Consider the following 24878-nt stretch of genomic DNA (forward strand, 5'->3'; position numbering starts at 1 on the left):
CATTCTACCAAATTATAAAGGCAAGGGAGATACATACAAGCAGCTGCAAGCAACATCTGGGCACCCACTTAGGGAGAAACCGTCTCTAAGAAAGGATAAAATGCCTCCTGGTTGGTCCCGGAACACAGAGATTTTGTTTTTACTTTTCTGCCCAATTTTTAGTTGCTTCAGCAGTCTCAACATGATTTTGGTTTCAAATTTGTCTGACAGCTTATGAATTCAAAGAAATTTTATTTCTGTTGATTCTAGGGATATTTTCTTTGGAGACAAAGAGTTCCCTAGGGAAATCATGCATTGTTCAGCAATGTGTCCAGTTTATTGGTAAAAGCTGCCTACTTTACATTTGGACTACAGGATTTTTGTTTATTAATTGTTATTATAAATAACAATGCAAGATGCATTTCATTTACACATTGTCTTTTTTGGCCAAATCATTGGGAGTGTTAAACACAATGGAAACAACATAGAAAAACAATTCTCTTAAAGGCAAAGTTAAACTGCTGGGTCTTATGAAATGCTTAGTTTGTAATAAATTTCAGAAAAGTCCTGGGATGTAGAATTTAGTATCATGGATTTGAAGTTACCTCTTCATTTTACAGAGGGAGAAACTAAGACCCAGAGAGACTAACACAAGCCAAAGTCAAATCCAGGGCCTCTGATTCTAAACACAGCGTAATTTCCAATATACCACATCACCTTTTCCCTTACCTCTTCCCTTTTCCCATGACCCCTATCATATATAAAACTCAAGAGTCTTAAGTCCCCACCCCATGTCCAATGCTGTGTAGTAGAGAAGAATAAAAGAGATAGTCTTCAGGCATTCCCTTTACTTACATTTTCCTGTATAATACTTCTTTTGTAAAAAGAGGAGGGAAAAAAGGGAAGAAAAAAAATAACAAAAAATCCAATTAAAATAAAAACATGTTCCAGGAACTTCTGTTGTTCAGACAACCAAGGACATCTTTTTTTCATGGTATTCAGTTTCTGCCAAGAAAATTACCCCCACCTGTGTGGACTGCCGCTAAGTCTGATGGGGAAGATGGACTCTCTGGCAGCCTATCACAGTCATATCCTTAACAATTACAGCTGAATCAACATCTTGTTCCAGGATGGACTTGTGGAACTAGAGGCCAGGAACTACAATTCCTACATTGTTAATAATCCTTAAATCATCTTTACATCCCACCTTGTGCCTCACACAGGACTTTGCACAGAGTAGAGACTCAATGAACATTGAATTAATCAGAGTCATTAACCATTGCTTGAACTCAAATGGGCTAAACTCCGGGCAAGTATTCTTGGGGGCATAAGAACCTGATATCCAAACAATGGAGGAAACTGCCCCGATATCTACTTACAGTAGATGGGCTAGCCTACATAGAAATGTACGTTAAATTTTTATTTACATGTTGTCTCTTCCATTAGACTGTGAGCTCCTTGAAAGCAGAAACTGCCTTTTGCCTTTCTTTGTATCCAAAGTGCTTAGCACAGTGTCAGGCACTTAACAAATGTTTATTGACAAATTATGTTCTGTTTTTTTATTTATTGTTTTTACAGAGATAGGTGTGAGAAAATTACTAGATATTTAGCTTGAGTGACGTGCAGGCAGGCCCTGATTAGCACAAATAATGAATCTCAGAAAGGGGTTGCATTGTTCAAATTTGCATTGTGTGTGTGTGTGTGTGTGTGTGTGTGTGTGTGTATTTTATATATGTATATATATGGCTATAACCAATTACCATATTTTATATAATTATTACTTTGAATAATATGAATTTGAATACAAACATCCACTTCATGAGATTCATCATTCATCCTACAAGGGATCTAGCTGTAGTGGAATTGTGGTATATGATTCAGGCCTGGGTTCAAGTCTTGGCCCTATCATTTAGCTATATGTATAATTTTAGGTAAGTTACTTTACCTTCTCAGATGTCTATTTCTTTATCTACAAAATAAGGGAGTTGAAATAGAACAACTCAAAGTTCCTTCCAGCATTAATATCTCTAATTTGTCAATTAATTTTTGTAAATCATATGGAAATTCTAGGTCATCTTGGAACGAGCTTAATTTAAATATTTTCTTTCTTTTTCTTTATTTGGTAGGGAGAGGGAAAGCCTGGACCTGCAAGTTCACTGATATAGGGAAGTCCCAGTGAGAAAACCTCATCCAACAATGTAAATCTATATATATTCAATATCAGCAATTTTAGCACTGAGAAGTTAATTAGAAGAAATGTTTAAAAAGGAAGTGTTTTTCTTTACAAAAAGAGAGGAAGAATAAAACCTTTTAAGGCATCCACTGATCTTATTTCGGACCTCTACTATCAAAGGGAAAGGAAGAACTGAGGCAATGACAACAATTACCAACAACAATTCTACTTGCCACTACTGTGGCTGTGTAAGATCAGTAACGCCAGCACACAGGAGGGCTGCTAGCACAGGTTCTTTGATCTGCTTTTCTAAGGAAAGCAACTTTAAGGGATTAACAATCTCACTTTAATTATACATACATATATCATTCATTTAGTTCAGGGGCAAAAGTCAGCACCCTGAACTTCAAATAAAAAACAAACAGAAATTGTATAATCAGAGCAAAATAACACAAATCAGCAGACAGGCTTCTAGCTGTCTGTCCAAGACATTACATACATAGTTACCAGAGAGAGAAGCACCAACATCTGGTTTTTTTGAAGCTCCTTAATGACTACCCAGAGTTTCGTCTGGTCAAATCATATGACACTCTTCCAGTGAGTGAGCCCCCAGCAAAATGTTAACCTCAGAGTATATTATATATATTTCTTCAGGGTCAGAGGGTGTTACAACCATGCAACTCAAACCCATGTGACCTAGGCCTTCCCATAACTTAAGCAGGTCATCAAAGATTCCCAATTCAATCAAAGACTCTTGATTCAAACAAAGGCAAGACTCAAAGGTACTTGACTACCTTAGTGCTGAGAAGCACTCCAGAACAAAAGACAACAAAAAAGTCCCACCCTGCTTGCCATTACACAATAATAACTTAACGTTGATATAGCACTTTCCTCGCATGAACAATGCGGTGGGGAGTGTAGTACTATAATTCCCCTTTTAATAATAGCGAATAATAATAATAGCTAGCACTTACAGGTTTTCAAAGCATTTTACAAGCATCATCACATTTTAACCTCACAACAACCCTGGTTGTAGATGCTATTTCTACTCCCATTTTACAGAAGAGAAAACAGAGGCAGCTAACGATGACTTGCCTAGAGTCACACGGCTAAAAGGCATTTGAGGTCAAATCTGAACTCAGGTCTCCAGCACTCTAGGTCTAGTGCTTTATGTGTTGCACCACTTAGCTGTCTTTTATAGAAGAAGAAACCAAAGGTCAGAAACCAAAATCACACTGCTAGCAGAGCCTGGCCTTAAATCTAGGTCTTCTGACTCTAAGTCCATTTTTCTTTCCACAATACAACATTGCTGCATTGCAAGTAATGGGGTCCCACTATGGGGGAGGGGTTGAGAAAAACAACACAATAGTGGAGACCTAGACAGGATGCTATTAATTATTCTTCCTATCAGCAGCAGAGGAGGCATTTGGCTCTGCTTGATGAAGCTTCTTCTGTCCTGAAACACTCCTGGGCAGTGTTTCAGAATATATTTTCATTAAGTTGTTCATCTTCCCTTTAGGCCAGGGACAGCATTCTGCATTTGGCAAAAGAAGGAAATGATGCTGTGTTTTTGAGTTATAAGGTTCCTGCTCTCCCTGATGCGACACCCATAACAGCAGAGGGAGAGTTTATAACACTGTTAACATTAGGCCAAAAGTGTGCTTGAAAAGTTTCAGTTTTAACATCAGGGCTTCTGCCAAGTTACACAATTGAATAAAACATACTACTTACATAGTGCTTCTCTGGTGAGTTGGAATCTGTGCCTAGATAATGTTCTTATAAAACTTAACGGGTCCTTCCAATGTGCTAGCCTTCATGCATTGCAAATATTCATTCTGATGTGGAATGAGAAGGGGCGGCAAGGTGGTACAGTGGATAGAATGCCAGGCCTAGAGTCAGGACATCTCCCTGGATTTAAATCTGGCCTCAGATACGTACTAGCTGTGTGACCCTGGGTAAGTCACTGAACCCCATTTGCCTTAGTTCCCTCATATATAAAGTGAGCTGGAGAAGGAAATGGCAAATCATTCCAGTATCTTTGCCAAGAAAATCTCAAATGGAGTTACAAAGAGTGGGACACAACTGAGCAACAGCAACAAGAATGAAGAGGAGACCCACCATCAACAGGAAGAGTTTTGGGTTGTTGTGGTTTTATAGTAACAGTGATACATTTTCTCACATCTAACCACTGTTTTCTCACATGAACTTCCCTTGGCAATCAGTCAACTAATACATATGTCTATCATCTGCCTAGAACTGTGAGTAACAATACCCATTTGTTGCCCTGGTGGCATAGTCTATGGCCACAGAACAAACGATTTCAATTAGTTTTTCTCAACAAATGCTAATTTATTTCTTCCTTGACAATCTAAATTCAGTATAATATTTGTTTTCATAACATCCAACATGTCTTATGTCAAACTGAACCAGTTTCTGTGCAGTGACTGTGGTGGGGTGATCTATTTCATTTGGCTACCTTCAATGTAATTCATTTGGACAGTTCTCTTAAGGGATATCAATGATCAAAATGGTTCCACGATGGTTTCTCCTGCACTTTCAATCAGTTTCTTCCGCACATCATCTAAAGAAGATTTATGTGGTTACAACTATCTGGAAATTGAGACAATTGAGTTAGCTGAGGAGCAGAGAGATAGCAACTGTTGCCGATGTTGTTAATGACAGTGCTAGCCACCTCCCCATTGGCTTGCAGATGAAATCAGAGAGAGTCCAGACATGCAGGTTGGTATGTAGGCTGGTCCTATTACATAACGATTGTTATTCTCTAGGGGCAGATCTTTATGCATTGCAGGTAGGGAGACCAAGAGAGTCATGTTCACAGCAGAACAGTGCGGCTCTAAATGTCTGCTATCTGTGTGGCTTTCTCTGGGTGCCATTGCCCTTTGTACTTAATAAATGCTTATTGACTCAATGACTGGTTGACCTTATTATAACTATTTATTCTACATTTGGAAGTTCCGCAGTTCAAAGACCCCTAAAATATAGCTACAAACAGCAAAAGGCATAATATACCGTTCTTTGAGGCAAAGGTTAGCTCTATCCCCTGACAACTGTGTTTATAAAAGAATTGCAACTGACCACTAATTATGTGGCTGTTTCTACATCACTAGTGTCTTATCTGCCTCGTGCCCAGCGTAAGCCTACAATTGTAGAAAAAACAAGAACTTAAAGATTATCAAAAGGACATACAGGCTGTTGGAATTTGCCCGATGGTCTCAGTGTGATTGTGAAGACTCTATGGGCATGAGAAACTCACTCAGGCTCCCAAGCTTTTATCTCATTTGGAACTTGGAACCAGACAAGGAATTTTTCTGTTGTCTCAGTGCCCAGTGCCTTATTTAGAGGATGAGTCTGATTGAGTATCTCCAAAAAGTAGAACTAATTTGCTGGGAGGGGCTCAGTATTTTGGAAAAACTTTGTATCACTGTGTCCTAATGTAGCCCTGTCAGGAAGAGCATGGATAGCAGACACTCATCTCAGAACCAAAGTGAGAACAATTTCATGTAGCAGATCACTGAAACATTGACAGTTTTAGTGCTTCATCATGAATCAGAGAGCTATGGAACAGTATTTTCGAGGTGGTTCCCAGTCCACCCAGGGTGCCTAGGGTAGTCTCAAGATACTCAGTGGGTGCTCTATAAATATTTGCTGATGCCACTGCCTTGGTCTTTGACCTTGATTTGAAGCTCTAAGGTGAGATACAAAAATAAAAACCAAGAGTTATCTTTGGATTTGTTGTCTCAAAATATTTTCCCAAGATACCAGTCATAAGAATAACTCATACTTACATAACACACTCAACTTTTGCAAGGCACTTTCCTCCCAAGAGCTCTGTGAAATAGGTTTTGCATCATTCTTGCTTTACAGATGAGAATTACGAGCTTTTGAAGTGAATGGCCTTGCCCGTGGTCCCACAATTACTGTCAGAACTGGGACTCATATCCTAATATCCTGGATGCCCATATCTCTCCCATCCTCAAAAAATCCTCACTAGATCTGTCTATCCGCAATAGCAATCATCCTATCTCTCTCCTCCCTTTTGTAGCTAAGTTCCTAGAGAAAGTCATTTATAATAGGTGCTTTCATTTGTCTCCTTCCCCACCTCGAAGCTCTTCTTAACTCTTTGCATTCTGACAATGACCTCATCATTAAACAGAAACTGCTCTCTCCAAAGGTACTAATAGTCTCTTAACTGAGAAATCTAATGGCCTTTCCCCAGACGTCATCTTCCTTGACCTCTCTGTAGCCTTTTAACTGTTGACTACTCTGTTCTAAATAGGCTTTTCTCTCTAGGTTTTCATGACCCTGCTCTCTCCTGGTCCTCCTACCTGTGTAACAGCTCCTACTCTGTCTCCTTTGCTGACTCTTCACCCACATTACACCTGCTAACCATGGGGGTCCCCCAAGGCTCTGTCTTGGGCCTTCTTCTCTTCTCCTTTCATATTATTTCACTTGGTGATCTCATCAGTTCTCATGGTTTCATTTATCACATCTATGCAGATGACTTGGAGAAGGAAATGGCAAATCACTCCAGTATCTTTGTCAAGAAAACCCCAAATGGGGTCATGAAGAGTTGGACATGACTGAAAATAACTGAACAACAACAAAAATGCTGATGACTCTCAGTCTTTTTGCTCAGCCCTAACCTCTCTCCCAACTTCCAGTCTCACGTCTCCAAAAACAATAACAAAATTCATTTGGAAGAACAAAAAGTCAAGAATTTCAAAGGAACTAGTGAAAAATGTAAAGAAAAATGGTTTAGCAGTATTATATTTTAAACTATATTATAAGGCTGTGATTATCAAAACTATCTCTCACTGGCTAAGAAACAGAAAGGTAGATCAGTGGAACAGATCAATTTACAGAAGCAAATAAACATAGTAACCTTGTATTGGACAAGCATAAAGATCTAAGTTTTAGGGATTAGAATTCATTATTTGGTAAAAATTGTTGGAAAAATTGTAAAGCAGGCTGGCAGAAACTGGGCGTAGACCAATATCTTACACCATTTACCGAGATAAGATCAAAATGGAGACATGACTTAGATATAAAAAGAGAAAACTTGAAAAGCATGGACAGACATCTTAAACTGGAAGTCTTGTAGACATCTTGAGCTCACCACGTATAAAATTCAACTCATGATCATTCCCCGCTACCTGAGCTCTCTCTTTCTCTTAACTTCACTATTACTTTCAAGGGTACTGCCATTTTCCTAGTCATGCAGGCTTGCAACCCAGGTATCATCCTTGACTCCTCTCTCTCTTTAGTCACCAATCCCATATCTAATCAATGATCAAGTTCTGCCATTTCTACTTTTATAATATTTCTCCTATGTGCCTTCTTCTTTTCTCTGACACTATAACCACCCTGGTGCACCCCTTCCTCACCTCATGCTTGTACTGTTGCAATAGCATATTGGTTAATCTTCTTGACTCAGTTCTCTCTTCATTCAAATCTATTCTTCACTCAAATGCCAAATGACAGCTAAAACATATGCTTGACTATATCATTTCCCTATTCAATAAACTCTGGTGCCTCCCTATGATCTACAGAATCAAATATTAAATCTTCTGTTTGGCTTTCAAAGTCCTTTATAACCTGACCCTTTCCTACCATCCCTGTCTTCTTACACTTCACTTTCCCCCAAATACTCTTTAATCCATGAGCCTCCTTGCTGTTCCCAGTACATTTTACTCCATGACTCCAATTCCAAGCATTTTTTTCCTGGCTGTCCTATATGCCTGGAATGCTCTCCCTCTGCTTCTCTGCTTTCCTTCAAATTACAGCTAAAGTCCCGTCTTCTTCAAGAAACGTTCCCCAGTTCTCAATCTTTTCCCTGAGATTGCCTCCCCTCCCCAATTTATCCCCCATCAGACTGTGAGCTCCTTGAAAGTTTTTTTGCCTTTCTTTTTATTCCCAGCACTTAGCAGAGTATCTGGCGTATAGTAGGTGCTTAATAAATGCTAGTTACTGATGTTAAGCTCAGTGTTCTTTCTTTCCTTTTTCTTGGAGGCAATTGGGGTTAAGTGATTTGCCCAGGGTCACAAAGCTCATAGGTGTCTGAGGCTGGATTTGAACTCAGGTCCTCCTGACTCCAGGGTCAGTGCTCTATCCATTGTACCACCTAGCTGTCCTCTCAGTGCTCTTTCAGCACAGTACATTGCCCTGTGTCATCTTTTTTTTCGTTCATTCATCATTCCTACTTTATAGCTAAGGATATGGGACTACCCATGTTTCACCACATAATCATTGTAGATTTTATGCCAACTTTTTTTTTTGCAAAAAAGTGGGGTGCAACCATTATGTGAAGCTTTAAAAAATCTCATGCCAGTATTACTTAAAAATCATTTATTACTAAACTGTCTTTGGTGCAAAGTTAAGATGCATGGAGTACTCATGAATGTATGTTAAAATTGGGAAGATGCTAGTCTTACCATATCATATGACTTACTCATGGTAGCTTCACCCACTCATTCCCTATATGACTATGGCTCTTCATTGGGTTAAGTGACAGTACCATTGGTACTGAAGTATTTTAAACAAACCATGCAAAATCAACCTTCAGAAAAATACTGACAATGCACCTATGCTGAGAATTTTAGGCTCAGGGCTTGCAATGCGTGAGAGTTAAATGCCTAACCCAAAATGCCACTGGTGAATACATTGCTGCTCTGTTTATGTTTTAAGCAGTGTGAGGAACAGAATTATACCATGCAATGATTATGTGATAAAAAATTATAAACCAATTTTTGGACTGGAAGGAAAAAAATGCCACAGGATGTGACGATTATGCGGCGGCGATTATGCAGTGAAATATGGTAATCAAATGGCCTTGCAAGGTTCCATACTGTTAGGGATAAACCTTAGACTTCCAGGTTCTTTAGGATTTAGGCTATTTTTTTTCTCTTTGTTGAAGCAAAACATCATAATCTAATGCCAATAACATTTTCCTGGGCATAAGGAGATCAGGACTCAACTGTACCAGCATTCCTGTTTTCTTTTGTCTCCCATAATTAGAAAGCAAGGGACTTTGAGATTAGGAACTGTTTTTCTTTTTGCTTGTACTTGTATTCACAGTGCTTAGCCATAATTAAAAAATGTTCTATCCTTTTACCAACTATTAATTAGCTTGGAACCTTGGGCAATTTGCTTAAGCTTTCAAGAGACTCAATTTTCTGTAAATTGAGAAGCAACACTATACCAAAATGAGAGTCAAAGGACCTATGCTTACATCCCTGGTTATACTATTTACCACCCATGTGACCTTGGGAAAGTCATAGCCTCCCAGGGTCTCTGTTTGATCATCTGTAAAAGAATGGCCTCTCAGATCTCTCTAAAGTCTCTTGTAGCCCTAACATTCTATAAAAGGTTTCTTAGGACGGGTAAAATTCTGAATAGAAAGTGCTTCAAATCTAATGTCCCCTTTCTGGGTCACTACCATCAGTTGGCCTTGAGAAATGATTATTTTTGAAATGAGTTAGTGAAGAACAAGAAAAAAATTTTTTAACCCTGAAATTCCTGGATCTTCATTAGTTATTTTGTGTAGATTTATTCTGATATTTTGCAAAGTAGAAGCTCATTTAGGAAGGTAACCAAACTTGCTTTATGACTAAAGGGCTACCCAAAAAAATTTATGAATGATTTTTTAAATGGCAGGAATGACTTCCTTGAATTACTTTGTGGCAGGCTCTTTGTGGGGACCATTTTAGTTACCACCAGTTGGACTTTTGAAATAGTGAAAATTCCAAGTGACATTTTGCAGAATGCAGAATTTTTTAGTGGCAACCAAGCTGTCCATGCCAGCTGTTACATATAGAAACTCTCTTTCCTCTTTTCTCAAAGGTATCCAATATCACAATCAACAGTCAAGAGGAGTATTAAAGTCTTACTCAAAAATGACAAGACCAGACACCTGGTTGGTGAACCTGAATATATTCTTTGGAGATTAAAAAAAATAACAACTTGTTGTTTCTATTTAAAATTCACTTTTATTTTCCTGCGGCATTCCTTTTATAGTACATACATAATTAACCAGAACAGCCATGCAAATTAGTCCTGGCATACAAGGCCAGCATTTATAACAAATCATGCCTGGGGCCTGTACAGTGTGTTTTTAGACTGCTGATGCTTACTTCCATCAGAGTTACCGTCATCTCTGATACTGCGGAGCTGATTCTGCATAGTATCTAATGTATATTTTAAATATTTTTTATGAAGAAAGTTCTATAAGACCAGTAAAAAAAATAAATCATAGGATCAAAGAAAATCTTTTTTTCTCATTTTGAAGCTAAGCTAAAAGACACCTGGGAGGATTTCATCCCTGTAGCTTTTCCCTTTGCTTTGATGACAAGTTCAAAAGGGCATTGCTTTTGCTGTTGATTCTTTTCGAAGGTAGTAGAGGCTTATTTGTGGAAGCAGAAAAAAAAAAAACATTCAAAAATTGTGTCATGAGAGTAATCCTCATTCTCCATTTTAAGATTTCTCCTTTTTGATTTATGTGATTATTGGGGCAGCTAGGTGGCAAAGTAGATAGAGCACTGGCCCTGGAGTCAGAAGGAGCTAAGTTCAAGTCTGGCCTCAGACACTTAGCTTAGCTGTGTGACCCTAGGCAAGTCACTTAACCCCAATTGCCTCCAAAAAAAAAGATTGATAATGCATTGGAGAGAGGGCTGGATTTGAAGTCAGAGGATCTTGGTTCAAATCCTGCCTCATCTTTAAGCAAGTCACTGACCCTTTCAGAGTCTCATTTTTCCCATGTGAAAAGTAAAGAAATTGGAATAAATATCTTCTGAGGTCCCTTCTATTTTTTATGTCTATGCTCCTATGATCAGATGACCTTTTATCAAAACCCTACTCAGATACTTACTACTTGTGTGATCTTAGATAAGTCATTTAACTTCTCTGAGCTTTACTTGACTCATCTGTAAGATGATGAGGTTGGACTAGATGTCTGCTGAGGTCTCTTCCAGCTCTAAATCTATGATCACATGATGAGGATGTTCTTTCAGAAATAATAGTGTGGCTTTATCCTGCTCTTCCTTTCTGCATAAGATAGGAAGGCACAGATTCAATTTTAAAGGAAAGGATACAAAGAGGAAGGATCGTTAATAGCTGAAAAAATAACTATTAAGTAGGAGGTGCTGGACTAGATAATCTTAATCATAAATGCTGGAGAGCTAAGAAGGCAGCTGCCCAGGGAGGCTAAACCACATTAAAATTGTCTTCATTTTAAGCACGGCCCCAAATAACACTGATTTTGGCACAGAAGCAAAAGTCTCTCAAATAAGGAATGGAAATTTCTCACCAGTATCTAGCTCCGTTATATATCACTTAGTTGAACAGCAGAGTGGCTTGCTGTTTAGAAATTAATAGAACGAGGGAGGTACTGGGGACACAGGTTTGTTAGGACAGCTTGCCTGCAGAAGACACATTTTCCCATGTACTCACTAAATATCGCATAGTAGGGATAGGTGAACTGAGAGGTTCGGAATACTCCCTGAGGCTCCCAAACTATTTTTAAGTCAAGTTACAACCTCCTCCCAATACTGCTGTTGAAGGTGAATATGGGGTTGAAGGGCAGGGCAGCTCCATTGTGAAAATGCTTTCTATGAGCAAATTTCAGCCTTTGCCATGGAAACAATAATAAAATGGCAATCCCTAAAGCCTATCATTTACCTCATCAGTGCCCTTCACTGCAATCACCAGGAATATCAGAGTGAATGGCAGAATTTTCAAATTCTGGGGGCTCCAAAGTAGATTTTGGAAAAAAAAGTTTCTCTCTCAGGAAGGTACAAACCTTTCTTTGGCCCTCTTCCTTTGTACTAGCTCCATTTACTACAGAGATGGCGGTGGCTCTACCACCTATAATGCATTTTCTTCAGAGCTCACAACTTCAGAGACCATAGAAGAAAAAAAAAAGCCCACAAATTCCTTGACAGCATACCTATATCCACCGTGGTCAGTCTTGCAGGTAGAGTGGGATTGTCAGACTTCTCAACTCTGTCCTTCTAACCCAAATACCTTCCCTCCTATGTATAAAGGATAGTGGTTCTTGCTTTCTTCCCCTCCCCTCCCCCGATTTCTTTATTATTCTATGTAGCAAGGGATGACTCACCCAGTGGGGATGAAGAAAGGAGGGAAATTTTTAGAAATGAAAGCATTGTAAAAAGAAAAGATCTCATAGAATTTTTAACAAGAAAAATGATTCTTGCTGGTTTGTTTTCATTTAAAAAAAGACAAAGAGAAAGAGTAGCTTTAAGGGGACATAAGGATTCAGCTCAACATCATACATCATCTACAACTCCAATACAATGATGATTATCATCTTTTGAAATTTGAGAGGTAGCAAGGTGTAGACAAAGAGTTGATTTGGAGTCAGAGAGTATAGACTTAAGTCCTGGTGTTTTTATTTACTATCACGTAACCTTGATCATGTCATATCACTTCTTTGGCCAACACGGGAAATGATTGGATTGGACCAGATAACCTCTAAGGTTTATTCGAGCTCTCAATTCTATAATCCTGTAGGTTGACAGGTAGGAGGCAACCATGCACTTTCCCTGGGAATCACCATTAGGGAGAGAATCCTGAGCTACATAAACCAAAGCAATTCTTCCACATTTTCTGAGTCATCAAAGACTGAACTATCTTTAGTACACTTTTTTTATTGTTAAGCACATGTTGTATCCTAACTTTTCTGGAAACTAGTCCTCCATGTACTATAACTCTAACAAAGCTATTTAACCAGAACACCACATTCCCAATCATCTTGGATAATAGAGAATTTTATGGTATTTTTGTTGACTAAATTATGCTCCTTAGTACTTTTTTCCTTTGGGGAAAAAAAGGAAAAAGTGATTTTGTGTGTATGTGTGTGTGTGTGTGTGTGTGTGTGTGTGTGTGTGTGTGTGTGTAAGCATGCCATTCACCATACTGTACCTCCTTATGACTCCATTTCCTCCATTCCTGGTTAGTTGTTTTTAATTTATAAGATACAAAAAACAAAAATCAAATTGTTTTGGCTGTCCCAATTTCATTGGAAACCTTCTCTACAAAATCATGAACGAAGTTAGTGCGCAAAAAAGCTTGTTCCAAGGGTAGAGGAAGTTGAGTATAGTAGAAAAAAATTATGGATTAGAAGTCAGCAGAGACTTGAGATCCAATCCCACTTCTAAAACTTAATAGTTGGGTAACAGGTGGGTTAAGTTGCCTCACCTCTCTGATCTCCTACTTTCTTCATTCGTACACTTTTAGTGGGCAGCTAGGTGACACAGTGGATAGAGCACTGGGCCTGGAGTCAGGAAAAGTCATCTTCCTGAGTTCAAATCCAGCCTCAGACACTTCCTAGATATGCGACCCAGGGCAAGTCACTTGACCTCTGTTTGCCTTAATCCATTGGAGAAGAAAATGGCAAACCATTCCAGGTATCTCTGCCAAGAAAACCCCATGGATAGCATCAGCATGCTATGGTCCACAGGGCCATGCAGGAAGGTCATATATTACAGAACAACAAGAGCATGGATAGTTAATTACAGGGTGTAATTTGTGGAGTACCAGGGAAGTTCTTCACCCCAAACATCCCTCCCTGAAGGAAGGAAGGAAGAATTGGAAGATAAGGCAATATATGATACTTGGAATTCTAATATTTTAGTCACATCTTCCAACACAGTCCCTTCCTTGTACGAATTTTTGTTTCCTTGTCTTCTAATAGTCAGGAATTGTTTAGTTTCCTATTACCTTATTCCAGTTTTATACCTGTATATATCTACTTGTTCCATCTTCCACCTTCTACCCAATCCACCCCTTTAATCACACCCTCCTCCTCCATGACTCACTTACAGGCTCAGGCCATTCTCATCTCTGACACCAGGAAACATCTAAAGCAATCTGATGTCTGTGGACTTAAATTATTTTTTATCATTGTATTTCAGCATAATTTGTTTCCTTTCTAATCCTATTCATTTTATTTTATGGATTCAAAAATATTATTCTTATTAATCCACAGGCTTCACCAGACTACCAAAGGGACCCACAACACAATGAAAGGCTCAGAACCCCCTCATTTAAAAAGTCCTTGTCTTAGAATGTAATTGGTTCAATACCAACATTAGCTCTTGCTACTATTGCCTTATTCCTATCACCCAGACTTCTTGGAAAGATCCAAACTCCTTGTGGTCCCACTCTTTGGCCTGTGCCTCCATTTCCCTAGTTACTTGGCCTGTGTTGCTGATCCAGTATGCTGATCCAGTCTCCTTATACCTTAGGAAAGGGCTGGGGAAACTTCGGCCTGGAGGCCACATATGGCTGCCTTAGGCTCATGCCTCCTTACACCCATAGTACTTGTTATTCTTTCCTTAGCACAATTCCTCACACCCTGGATCTCCTACCCAGCTGGTAGGAAGCTAGGCCAGGACTAGAGTGTGAATTTCTAGTTCATGAATCTCCTCACTATATTAGAGAGCAGTTAGTTAAGAATACTTCAATAATGTGTTCGTTTTTGTAACTTCTTTTTGGTTTCATATTCTTCCTCTTTGTTCTGCATGCTGACAGTCATCCTATCCCTCTCCACAGCTGAAAGCCCTTTCTTGGTTTCTACAGTGCTTCATTCCCTAGGCTTGTCCATGAGCTTGCAAGTGGAAAAGAGTTGGAAATCTTCCATCAGAGGAACTGAGTTCAAATATGAGCTCTGCTACATACCATTAGCATGAACATGGACAACCCATATAACTTTGATGGACCTCAGTTTCTCTTTCTGTAAAATTAAAGGGTTGGACTAAAGGATCTTCTAAGGTGTCTTCTAGCTCTAAATCTATGATCCTATGGTTTTATGGGTAAGGAAACCAAGGCTCTGTGAGGTTGGGTGACTTGCCTACATGGTCTGCTAATTCTCTTATTTCTATTCCAGCTGCTTCAGTAATGGCAGGCTGTACTCACATCATACACAATCCTTGCGGACACTTCCTATAATCCTCCCTTGAATTTCTGCCCCCAAAATCTTTTTGTCCAGCATAGGAGTAAGTTCTTCATAGCCCAAAAGGTATTATTTTGTGCTCCTGACAGCCTAAAGGATCCCTAAGAGTTTTTTAAAAGCCATATTCAGGATCTATGGAATAGTTCTACATTACAGGTAAGATCATGTCACTAATGAGGTTTCCGTAGTAACTAAAACCCCTTGGAGAGGGTCCAAGTTGACCCCAGGCTAGATGTACTACTGTGCTGTGGTTGGGGATGGGGGATGGAGACTACTAGAATGATGCCATGGCAAAGCATTAATAATAGCAGTGGCAGTGGAACAAAATGCTATGTGGTATGCAGAAATAACTTGGCTGGATTCCTCAGGACAACTGCCTCTCTGAAATACACACACAAGGGAAGCTGTAGATTTCTGTTAGACACCGACTTTTAAACATAGTGACAGTTGAGCTTCTGCCCGAGATGCCCATAAAAGCAAAATAAATGACAGCTTTGACTCCATGCCAAGAGCAAAAGCAGGTTACAACAGTCACCATCTATTGGAATGGCAATTGTTCCAAGTAATTTCCAGGAGACATTCCTGGGACAGTGTGGGGAACTGGGCACTGCAGAAACCAGGAAAGGGCCCTGAGGTGTAGGGAACACAAGATAACAATCAGCCCCCAAAATAAGGCCCCCCTTGTGGCATATAATCGGTGAGTCAAGTTTCTAGCTATAGCTCAGTTTAAAGAAAACACCAGTCGAGATTTATCATTGTTAATAATAATTGGTATGTGACTAACTGCAGAGGTGAAACTGATGTCCAAGACAGAGAAAACATCCAAAAGAGAGAAAATGCAATGTAGGAGAAGAAAAGGAAAAAAAGAAATGTCCCACAATCCTGTTTCTGCACTTACAATGTGCTCTTAGCAGATTTTAAATTTTCTACCTCTTTGTTAGCCTATATTCAATAGCCTGCATTCCCATGCTGTATTTAAAGGCATTTGAATCACTATTATCCTCTTTGGGTCAGACTAGCCATTCTTTTATAAGAAGCTTTGCCACAATCCCATCTCCAGTAAGCAAGCAATTTCTAGCATTAAGCATTTTCTCAAAACCCGATTCCTTATGCACTAAAAATCCCTTAATCATAATGAAGATTTTCACTTTCCTTTTCTCTCTTTACCTGACATCTTTTCAATCTCTCCCTCCCCCTTGGTATAATTCAAAGTTCCAAATTCTAATTGTGAAACTCTATGCCCATTTTGTCTCTGCTCCTCTCCTCAAGTCCACAGAGCGTTTCCTCATAAAGAGACGCTGGAAGATAGCTTACATCACAAATGGTCAAGCCCAGCCTATGATTACAGTAGGGCCAAAAGCAATTCTGAGCATCTGTTAAATACTTGGAATTGTGGGCTTCAAACATTAGGCTTCCTTGCTCTACTGTCTTTAGGAATCTTAAACCCTGGAAACTAGCGGTGAAGAAGAGAAGCTTTTTTAAAAGCAAAGTACCACTGTCCTTTGTTGTTGTTGTTGTTCAGTCGTTTCTGATTCTTTGTGACCCGATTTGGGCTCTTCTTGGCAAAGGTACTAGAGCGGTTTGCCATTTACTCTGCTAGCTCATTTTACAGATGAGGAAACTGAGGCAAACAGAGATAAGTGACTTGCCCAGGGTCACACAGCTAGTAAGTATCTAAGGCCAGATTTAAATCCAGGAAGATGAATCTTCTGGATTCTAATCCCAGTGATCTATCCACTGTACCACCTAGCTTGCCCACCCCTGTTCTGAAGACTTCCTAAATCTCAGCAGCATCTTTTGAATTAATGAACAAATAAGAATTTTTGTGGTTCTAGTGAAGAGGGCACTGGACACCAGATTCAGCAGAATGGTACAGTGAAAAAATCACTGACTCTAGAATCAGAGGACCTGGGTTCAAATTCCACCTCAGTCAATACTCAGTCTACTAGCCTATGACCCAGGTTCAAGTTTCAGTTCTGACGACATCCTGCAGGGTCACCTTGGACAAGTCCCTTTACCTCTACAGACTTTAGTTTCCTTATCTAAAAAGTAAGGCTAATTCCTGTGTTATTTATGTGGCAAGGACGCTGGGAAGAAAGTTCTTTGTAAAGCCTTAAATCATTAAATAAATGTAGTTTGTTCTTATTGATAAGAAAATTTAAATATTAAGGTTAACCAAATGGTACCGTGTTTCCCCTACACACACACACACACACACACACACACACACACACACACACACACACCCATGATGGTAAGTACCATGTGAAACATTCTCAAGGGGCACAAGCAAAAAAAAATATGCCTCAGAGCTGGCCCTAGGCAAAACTGTGAAAAAGGCAAAATTTATTTTGAGTGTCCTGCTTCTAACATACGCATTCCTTTCCTCATGGGTGGTGCTTTCCCTCGCTTCCCAGGTATTCTTTGTTTCCCACCACTTGACCCTGCCCCAGCCCTACAGCAGAATCTCACCTGTGTGTCTTTTTCCTGTTAAAATTTACCTATGCAGGTTGGCCCATTCCTATTAGAAATTAATCTGATACATGGTATTAATGCTTAATATACCTCCCAAGGGTAGGGATATTTTAACAGGGGATTTCTGGAGATAGAAACCTTAGCCCAAAGGAATGAATGCAATTTCAGACTGTAAGGGGGTATTTTTGGATGGGGTCCTCTCCCCCTCCTTCTCTAAAAAATCACACTTAAATAACTATACCCTTCTCTAATTCCTCCAGTTGTGCTTTTGTGGTAACATCCTCTGTGACCCCTGTAGAATGGTATTTCGCACACCCCTACCCCATCTACCAAAGGGCAAAGGTATCTCAAGTAAACCTTTTTAATACCCAACAAATTGAAGTGGGTGAAACCAATTTCAAGAGGATTTTGTTACAAAACAGCAGAGAAGCTCTACAATATGTACACTGAATTTCAGCCTAAGATACTTTTATCGTGACCAAGTTACCTAGAAATAGAATTTAGAATGGAAAGAGTGAAAGAACTGTCCCCTGGAGCAGCAGGCACACACCTACCTAACTTCCTTACTTGAGTAAACATCTCTATCCAAGTTTTAAACCTTTTTGAAAACTAGATTTGTAATGGCATAACTTCCATAGCTGTAGCTCTGGCAAGCAGCAAGTAAAATGAGTAACTTCCCCCCAGCCAAGCTAGCCCTTCCCTTCTCCCCCCACCCCAGTCAGAAAGCAGTGGCTGTTTGTCGTTAGAAAGAAGGGGGGAAAGAACGGTCTGTCCAATATAGTATTAAACTATGTTCAACTTCTCTATATGCATCTTGATGCCTCCCCTGAAGGTATCCCTCCCTACTGTGCAACTGCCACTCTTACTGCCTCTGTGCCAGCTCAGCAGAAGCCTTCCTGTCAGCCTTGGAAAGGAAGTAGGGTTTCTAAAAGTCATAGCTTATTGAAATGTTGTGGTGATCCCATAAGACTTGTGGGTTGTAAACTGAATCAGAGGTTAACTGTGGAGCTAAATTACCATCCCTACAAAAGTGCTGAGTGTTCCCTTTCCATCTTTGACTTGGAGATGGCATTTTTATTTTTAATTTAATTAATTTTCTTTCATTTGTATTTACCTCTTTTGTTATTACATCTCCATTTCCAAACATACTCCTCTCCCCTCCTCTACCCACTGAACGATTCCTTTTCATAAAGAATAAAAAAGAAAGAGGAAAAAAGCAATTCAGTGAAACTAATCAACACATCAGTCAGTTCTGGCAGTATATTCAGTGTGCCACATCCATAGTCCCCCACCTCTGCAAAGAAGGGAAGAAAGCACATTTTCATGAAATGATTTTTTAAGAAAACAGTTTTGTTTGGGTTTTTTTCTTCCTTGGTAAAACGGACAACATGTGTAGGGAGAACACACTTATTATCTAGAAAATAAATCTAAAATGATAATACTATAGCATCAATTTTGGTTCATAGAACTCTAGAGCCAGAAGGGAACTTAGATGATCTAATTCAGTCCTCTCATTTTACAGGTGAAGAAATTAAAAGCAGAAAGATAGTAATGACATATCTAGGAACTCTTGATCAGAGATCTAACTAGCCAAAACTAGAGTTGGGACAAATTCAACAGTGTGTGTTGGGGAAGGGATTCAGAGAACAGTTCCACGTTGGGTGTTGTCACACAAGGAAAAGAGAGCTCATCCCAACATTGATGAATATTGGCTCTGGAGTCAGAAAACCTGGATTCAAACCCAGTCATCTTGGGCAAGTCACTTAACTTCTTTAGGTTTTAGTTTCCTCATTTGTAAAATAAAAATGATAGCACAGTTGTGAAAATCAAACGAAATCATGTAAACAAAACCCTACATAAGTCTCAGTAATTGTTATTAATGCTATCATTAGATGGCTTCTGAGGTCCTTTCTGACTCCACTGCTATGATTCTATGATTCCTAGAGAGCCCTGTGGACCAGTTGTCTGCTATGTTTCCAGAGGACTGAGAGAAAAGATGCAAGGACAGAAGTTACCGCAAGATCATGATGGATAGGAAATATGCCCCTTGCCGCATGTCAGTGCCCTGGGACAAAGCCCTGTTTATTCTGTCCTAGGTGTGGCTCCATTTCTGATTCCAAATTCAGTGCTGTCACCAGGTCAGGTCATCTCTGACACTGATTTTCTCAATGCTTTACCGGTCACAATGTTAGGGGGAGGTATACAAGATGCATGGGGTCAAAGTGACCTCAAAATCCAACAAGGGTCAATGAGTTAGCCCTGAACTACTCATTTCCAGTGCCCATTGAGCATACTCTTTGATAACCATAAAATAGGAAATGTAGGCATAGAAAAAGTCACCAAGACCATCTTGTTTTCTCAGCTAACCAGGCAGGCTACTCAGCTGTCAACTCAGCAAGGCTAGCTTGGATTTTCAAACTGGTCTTTTGTGGATTCAACATTCTCCCATGCAATTACATTCTGGTAAGTTTTGGACCTGGAAACAAAGGAGTTGGGAAATATTAGGTAATTTGTCCTCTTATTATATTCCTAGCCTGAATAGGCCAAAGAAGAGAGGAAAGTAAAAAGAGAAAAGAAAAGGAAGAAGCTCCATATCAAACTAGAGAGTTCCTTATTTCACAACCAAGAAAGGATGATAACCTTTTTTTGACATTTATTAAGGAGCAAAATATCAACTTAAGTTCCTAGATCTTAGACTTATCACACATAGAATCAAAGATTTAGAGCTGGGAAAACCCTTAGAAGCATGTAGTTCAATCTCCTTATTTTAAAGGTAAGGATTTTGAGGCCCAGAGTGTTAAGTGATTTGCTTAAGATCACAGGGGTATTAATGTGTCAAATACAGAATTTGAACCTGTGATCTCTGATTTCAAATCTAGAACCCTTTCCACTGTGGAAAACAAAGCCCAAGGAGGCTTGTTAGAGATGGAGTGGCATCAGAGTCTATCTAGATCCTTCCAGTTGATCTCAGTTTTCACTAGCTCATGCTACCTCACTCTATCAGACAAAAAAAAATAGGATTTTGTGTTGTAATGGACCTTTAAAAAGGCATCTAATCTAACAATTTCCTCCAGTTTTAAAGATGAAGAAATTAAGATTCAGAGTTTAGTAACTTGCTCAAGGTCACATGACAAGGAGGCTAGTTGAGATTTGAACTAAGATCTTCCAACTTTCAGTCCAGCATTCTTTACAGTATAAACACAACATGACTTTAAGATTGTGTGCAGCTTTTAAAACTATTTTTTTTATGGAGAGGGAAAGTAAACTGATGATTTCATCATTTTACTGTCTGATTTTTGCTCTTCATGTCATGTTTAAGAAATCAGATACCTCCGATTTATTTTCCTCTGTGGAGAAAAAACTAACATATCTAACATTAGATCAAAAAAACCTGAAAAAGTCAAAACCAGAAAGGCAAGACCATCCTTACCTTCCTCATTTAAAATCCATGGCAAAAATGTAAATATTGAGTCAAAGCCACAAGTGCTGTCTTCAAAGGCACAAGAGCCAGCAGGGAGCTCCACAGCTCTGGCAAACTGCAGCGCTGCCGGTACAAAGAAAGTTTCAGTACATGCTCCCTGGGAACACTCACCCAAACTTTAAGCAGAGGTGACTACATGCAAGCTAGGGTAGGTGGAGGGAAAGCATGGGAGAGAGAGGGGTGCATTGGAGCCTTGAGAGTGCCCTTTCCCCCCTTCTGCCCCCCCACCTCTTCCCCTATTAGCCAAGACGGGACGGAGAGCAAGATGCAAGGGAAGAAGAGTACAGGGCATCGCACGCTCAGGTTCGCTGTGTTGCCAGCCCAGCAGAGCCTGGCTCGCTCCAAGGAGAGCATGGGCTCCCAGCAGTGCACGCCCGTAGGCAACGCTTCCCAGAGCGGTGGGCGGCATTGGGGGCAGCCTCGAGTGGGGCAAAGTTTAGAGTGCGCTTACTCCTAGTCCTGACCCTTACCTTGCACGGCCAGGAGGACACCCCACAGGAGCATAGTCGCCCTTCTGGGAGGAGTTGGAAAGATGCAGCTCTCAGACTTCAAGCTGACAGCCCACTGCAACGGGATGGGTTTGAGTGGAAGGGGGAGAGGGAGGGTTGGGAATCAGGGGTGGCAGGACAGGGGGAGTAGGAGGGGAACGCGACTGTGCAGCCCTGGGGGTGGGGGGGATGTTGAAATCGTCGCCTGGAGAGGCGGCAGAGTGAATTTCTAGAAGAACCCAACTTTGGATCTCAGCTCTGTGTGGCTCAGCGTGAAGCTGGAGGTTACCGAAGGCGGGTCACTAGCGGCGAGGCTGCAACAGCCGCTACGGAGCTGGAGTCCTGAGTGGAGTTCACCCTGCTGCACAGCTGGTCCTCAGCGAAGCTGGGGGCTGGGGAGGGAGGAGACAGCTGGAGGCTGGCTAAGGAGAAACTGGGAGAGGAGAAGGGGCAGGTCAGGGTGAAGGCCCTTGGCTCTGGTATTTGAATCTGAAGGGACGATCCAGGAGGCAAGACTACAAGGAGACCCAGTACTTACTGGAGTGGGGCTGAGTATGACAACTCCCCGCCCTTTTTCTGTGGGAACCAGATTATTTCTGGGGACCTTTGCGTCAGCTTGCCCACATCTGGCATACCGAATCATCTAGGTTTGTCCCTTATTTTTAACCTCTTCTCCCCAGAATAGAACAGGGTTGGAATATCTTCAGGACATACTTGTGGAAGTTTTGGATACTGATAATGCAGCAATAAGCTTTACATAAAAATGCTTCTATGACTTCACCAACATTCCTAGTACATACTTTGTATCCAGAGGAACTAATGCCTCACCTTGTGTTTAGCATCCCTCAACCCCAAAGGGCTAAAAATCTGTAACTCAGCTAAGGGGATAGTACTGTTTACTGAGCCGTTTTTTGTGGTCAGATGAGTCCTATTTTTTTGCCTAAATTTGCTCTTGGTTCATTCAGTGTGGGTGATAAACAAGGTTTTTCTTTATAAGCATCCAAAATGTTGTCTTTGGATAGTTTAGCAAGAACTTACACCTTTCTAATTTAGTCCCCCCAGCTCCAAAGTAACACACACACACACACACACACACACACACACCACAGCCCTCCCTCCCTCCAAAAAAAAACCAAAACAAAACACTTCAGGGGCTTGGATGATGAGTAAAGAACTAATACAATATATGATGTTTGACCCCTGACCTTAACAAAAATATCTGAGATAAGAAATCTTAGGGAAAATAAAGGAAGGGTTACTGTTTAAAATTAAAAAAGTAATAACTCATGTAGTGCTTTAAGGCTTACCAAAGTCAGTCTTCACGTTCCTGTGTATTAGATAGTCCCAATATTCTTACTTTGATACTCCTCTGGGTTCATGATCTCACCAATGTGGCTACTTTCTCCATTTTTGCAAATTCCACCCCATTCATACCCACCCATCCTGCAGGACTCTTGTCCATGTTCTTCCAAGAGTTCAACATAGGGAGTCCATCCAAAGTGCTGAAGGCTTTCCTCTAATTCCATTACGATTTCATGGATAACTCAAAAAAGACTATAAAATTTATCTTTTAAAAAAATCAGTCATTATGATCAAATCAATTTATACCAGGTGTGCAAGGATGGTTAGGAAAAGTACATTAACAAAACATTCAGAACCACATGATTATTTCAACAGATGCAGAAAAGCTTTTTATGAAGTATAATACTCATTTATGCTGAAATACAAAGTAAAGGCATAGATTGGGGGTTCTTAACCTTTTTTTATGTCATGGACACCTTTGGTAGTCTGGTGAAGCCTATGACCCCCTTTGGCATCTGATGAAACCTAAAGAATGTTAGAAAGGCATGGTTTCTCAAAATAATCTTTTTAAACATATAAAACTGAAATATATAGGATTACAAAGGAAACCAATTATATATATATATGTATATATATATACATATATATATATATATATATATATATATATATATATATATATAACATTTTCCCATTCAAGTTCTTGGACCATCCTGAAATAATCCATGGACCCCTTTGGGGGTGTCTATGGACCCCAGGTTGAGAACAACTAACAAAAGGATTTTTTTAATATGATTAAAAAAGTATCTACCTAAAATCAAAAACAAGCATCATGTGCAATGGGGAAATACTAGAAGCTTTCCCAGAAAGTACAAAAATGAAGAAAAGATGCCCTCTTTCTCCACTATTATTTGGTATAGTTCTAGAAATAATAGCAAAAATAATAAGACAAGAGAAAGAAACCAAAGAAGAAACAAAATAATCTTAATTTGATAATGACATGATAGTTTACTTAGAAAATCCTAAAGAATCAGAAAAGATATTAATTGAGACATTGATAGCTTCAGCAAAATCTCAGACTATAAAATAAACCCATAAAAATCAACAAATTTCTAAATAACAACAAAATCCAAGAAATGAAAATAAAAAAGAATTCCCATTCAAAATAAATATCAAAAGCATAAAATAAGTGGAATTCAACCTACCAAAACATGCCTAGTATTGTATAGATTCAATTAAAATGCTTCGTAAAGACATTTTAAAAAACTTAAATTTATTGGAGGAATATTCAGTGCTCATTGGCTGGGTTGTGTTAATATAATAAAAATGACAATACTACCAAAGTTTTTAATGTTATACTAACCTACCAAAGGAATATTTTATAAAACTCTATAAAATAGTAACAAAATTCATTTGGAGGAACAGAAGATTTAGAATAGCAGGCAAAATAATGGAAAAAAAGAGTAGAAATAAAGAGGGAATGTGATTTTTAGACCTCAAACTATATTATAATGTAGCAATAATCAAAATAATTTTGTATTGGTTTAAAAGTAGAAAAGTTGAACAATGGAAGAGAGTAGATAAAAGAAAATCAAAACTTGGGAAAGTTTCCCATTACTTGGGAAAAAATTTCCTATTTGTTAAGAAATGTTGGAAAAACTGGGAAGCAAACTGGCTGAAATAAGCCTTAGACCAACATTTTACATTAGATTCTATAATAAATTCAAACACATGATTTAAATGTTAAAGTTCATATCACCAAAAAATTAGAAGGGAAGCAGATCATTTGCTCTTCTTTATAGGTAAGGGATGAGTTCTTAACTGAACAAAGGTTAGAGATAGTTATAGAAGATTCAATAGAAGATTTTGATTACAGAAGTTGAAAAGTTTCTGCACAAATAAAAAGTTAATGTATCTAGGATAAGAAGAGAAGCTGTCTAATGAGGGAATGTTGTTATCAAATTTCTCAGATGAAGGCTTAGTATCCAAGAT

At 39.3% G+C, this 24878-nt stretch overlaps 1 protein-coding gene across 1 annotated transcript in view; it reads right to left on the bottom strand.

Moving 5' to 3' along the window:
* The window catches only part of MAMDC2 (MAM domain containing 2), a 223208-nt gene extending 201305 nt beyond the window's left edge, over positions 1-21903 (bottom strand). The window contains exons 1-2 of the mRNA XM_036737380.1: positions 21567-21903; positions 21046-21159 (exon numbers count right to left, since the gene is read on the bottom strand). Of these exons, the coding sequence (XP_036593275.1) occupies positions 21046-21159; positions 21567-21600 (148 nt within the window). The 5' untranslated portion in view covers positions 21601-21903. The remainder of the gene's footprint in view (positions 1-21045; positions 21160-21566) is intronic.
* Between the last annotated feature and the right edge of the window lie 2975 nt (positions 21904-24878).

This window comes from Trichosurus vulpecula, chromosome 9 (genome assembly GCF_011100635.1).
Source record: "Trichosurus vulpecula isolate mTriVul1 chromosome 9, mTriVul1.pri, whole genome shotgun sequence".
In the NCBI taxonomy this organism is placed as follows: domain Eukaryota; kingdom Metazoa; phylum Chordata; class Mammalia; order Diprotodontia; family Phalangeridae; genus Trichosurus; species Trichosurus vulpecula.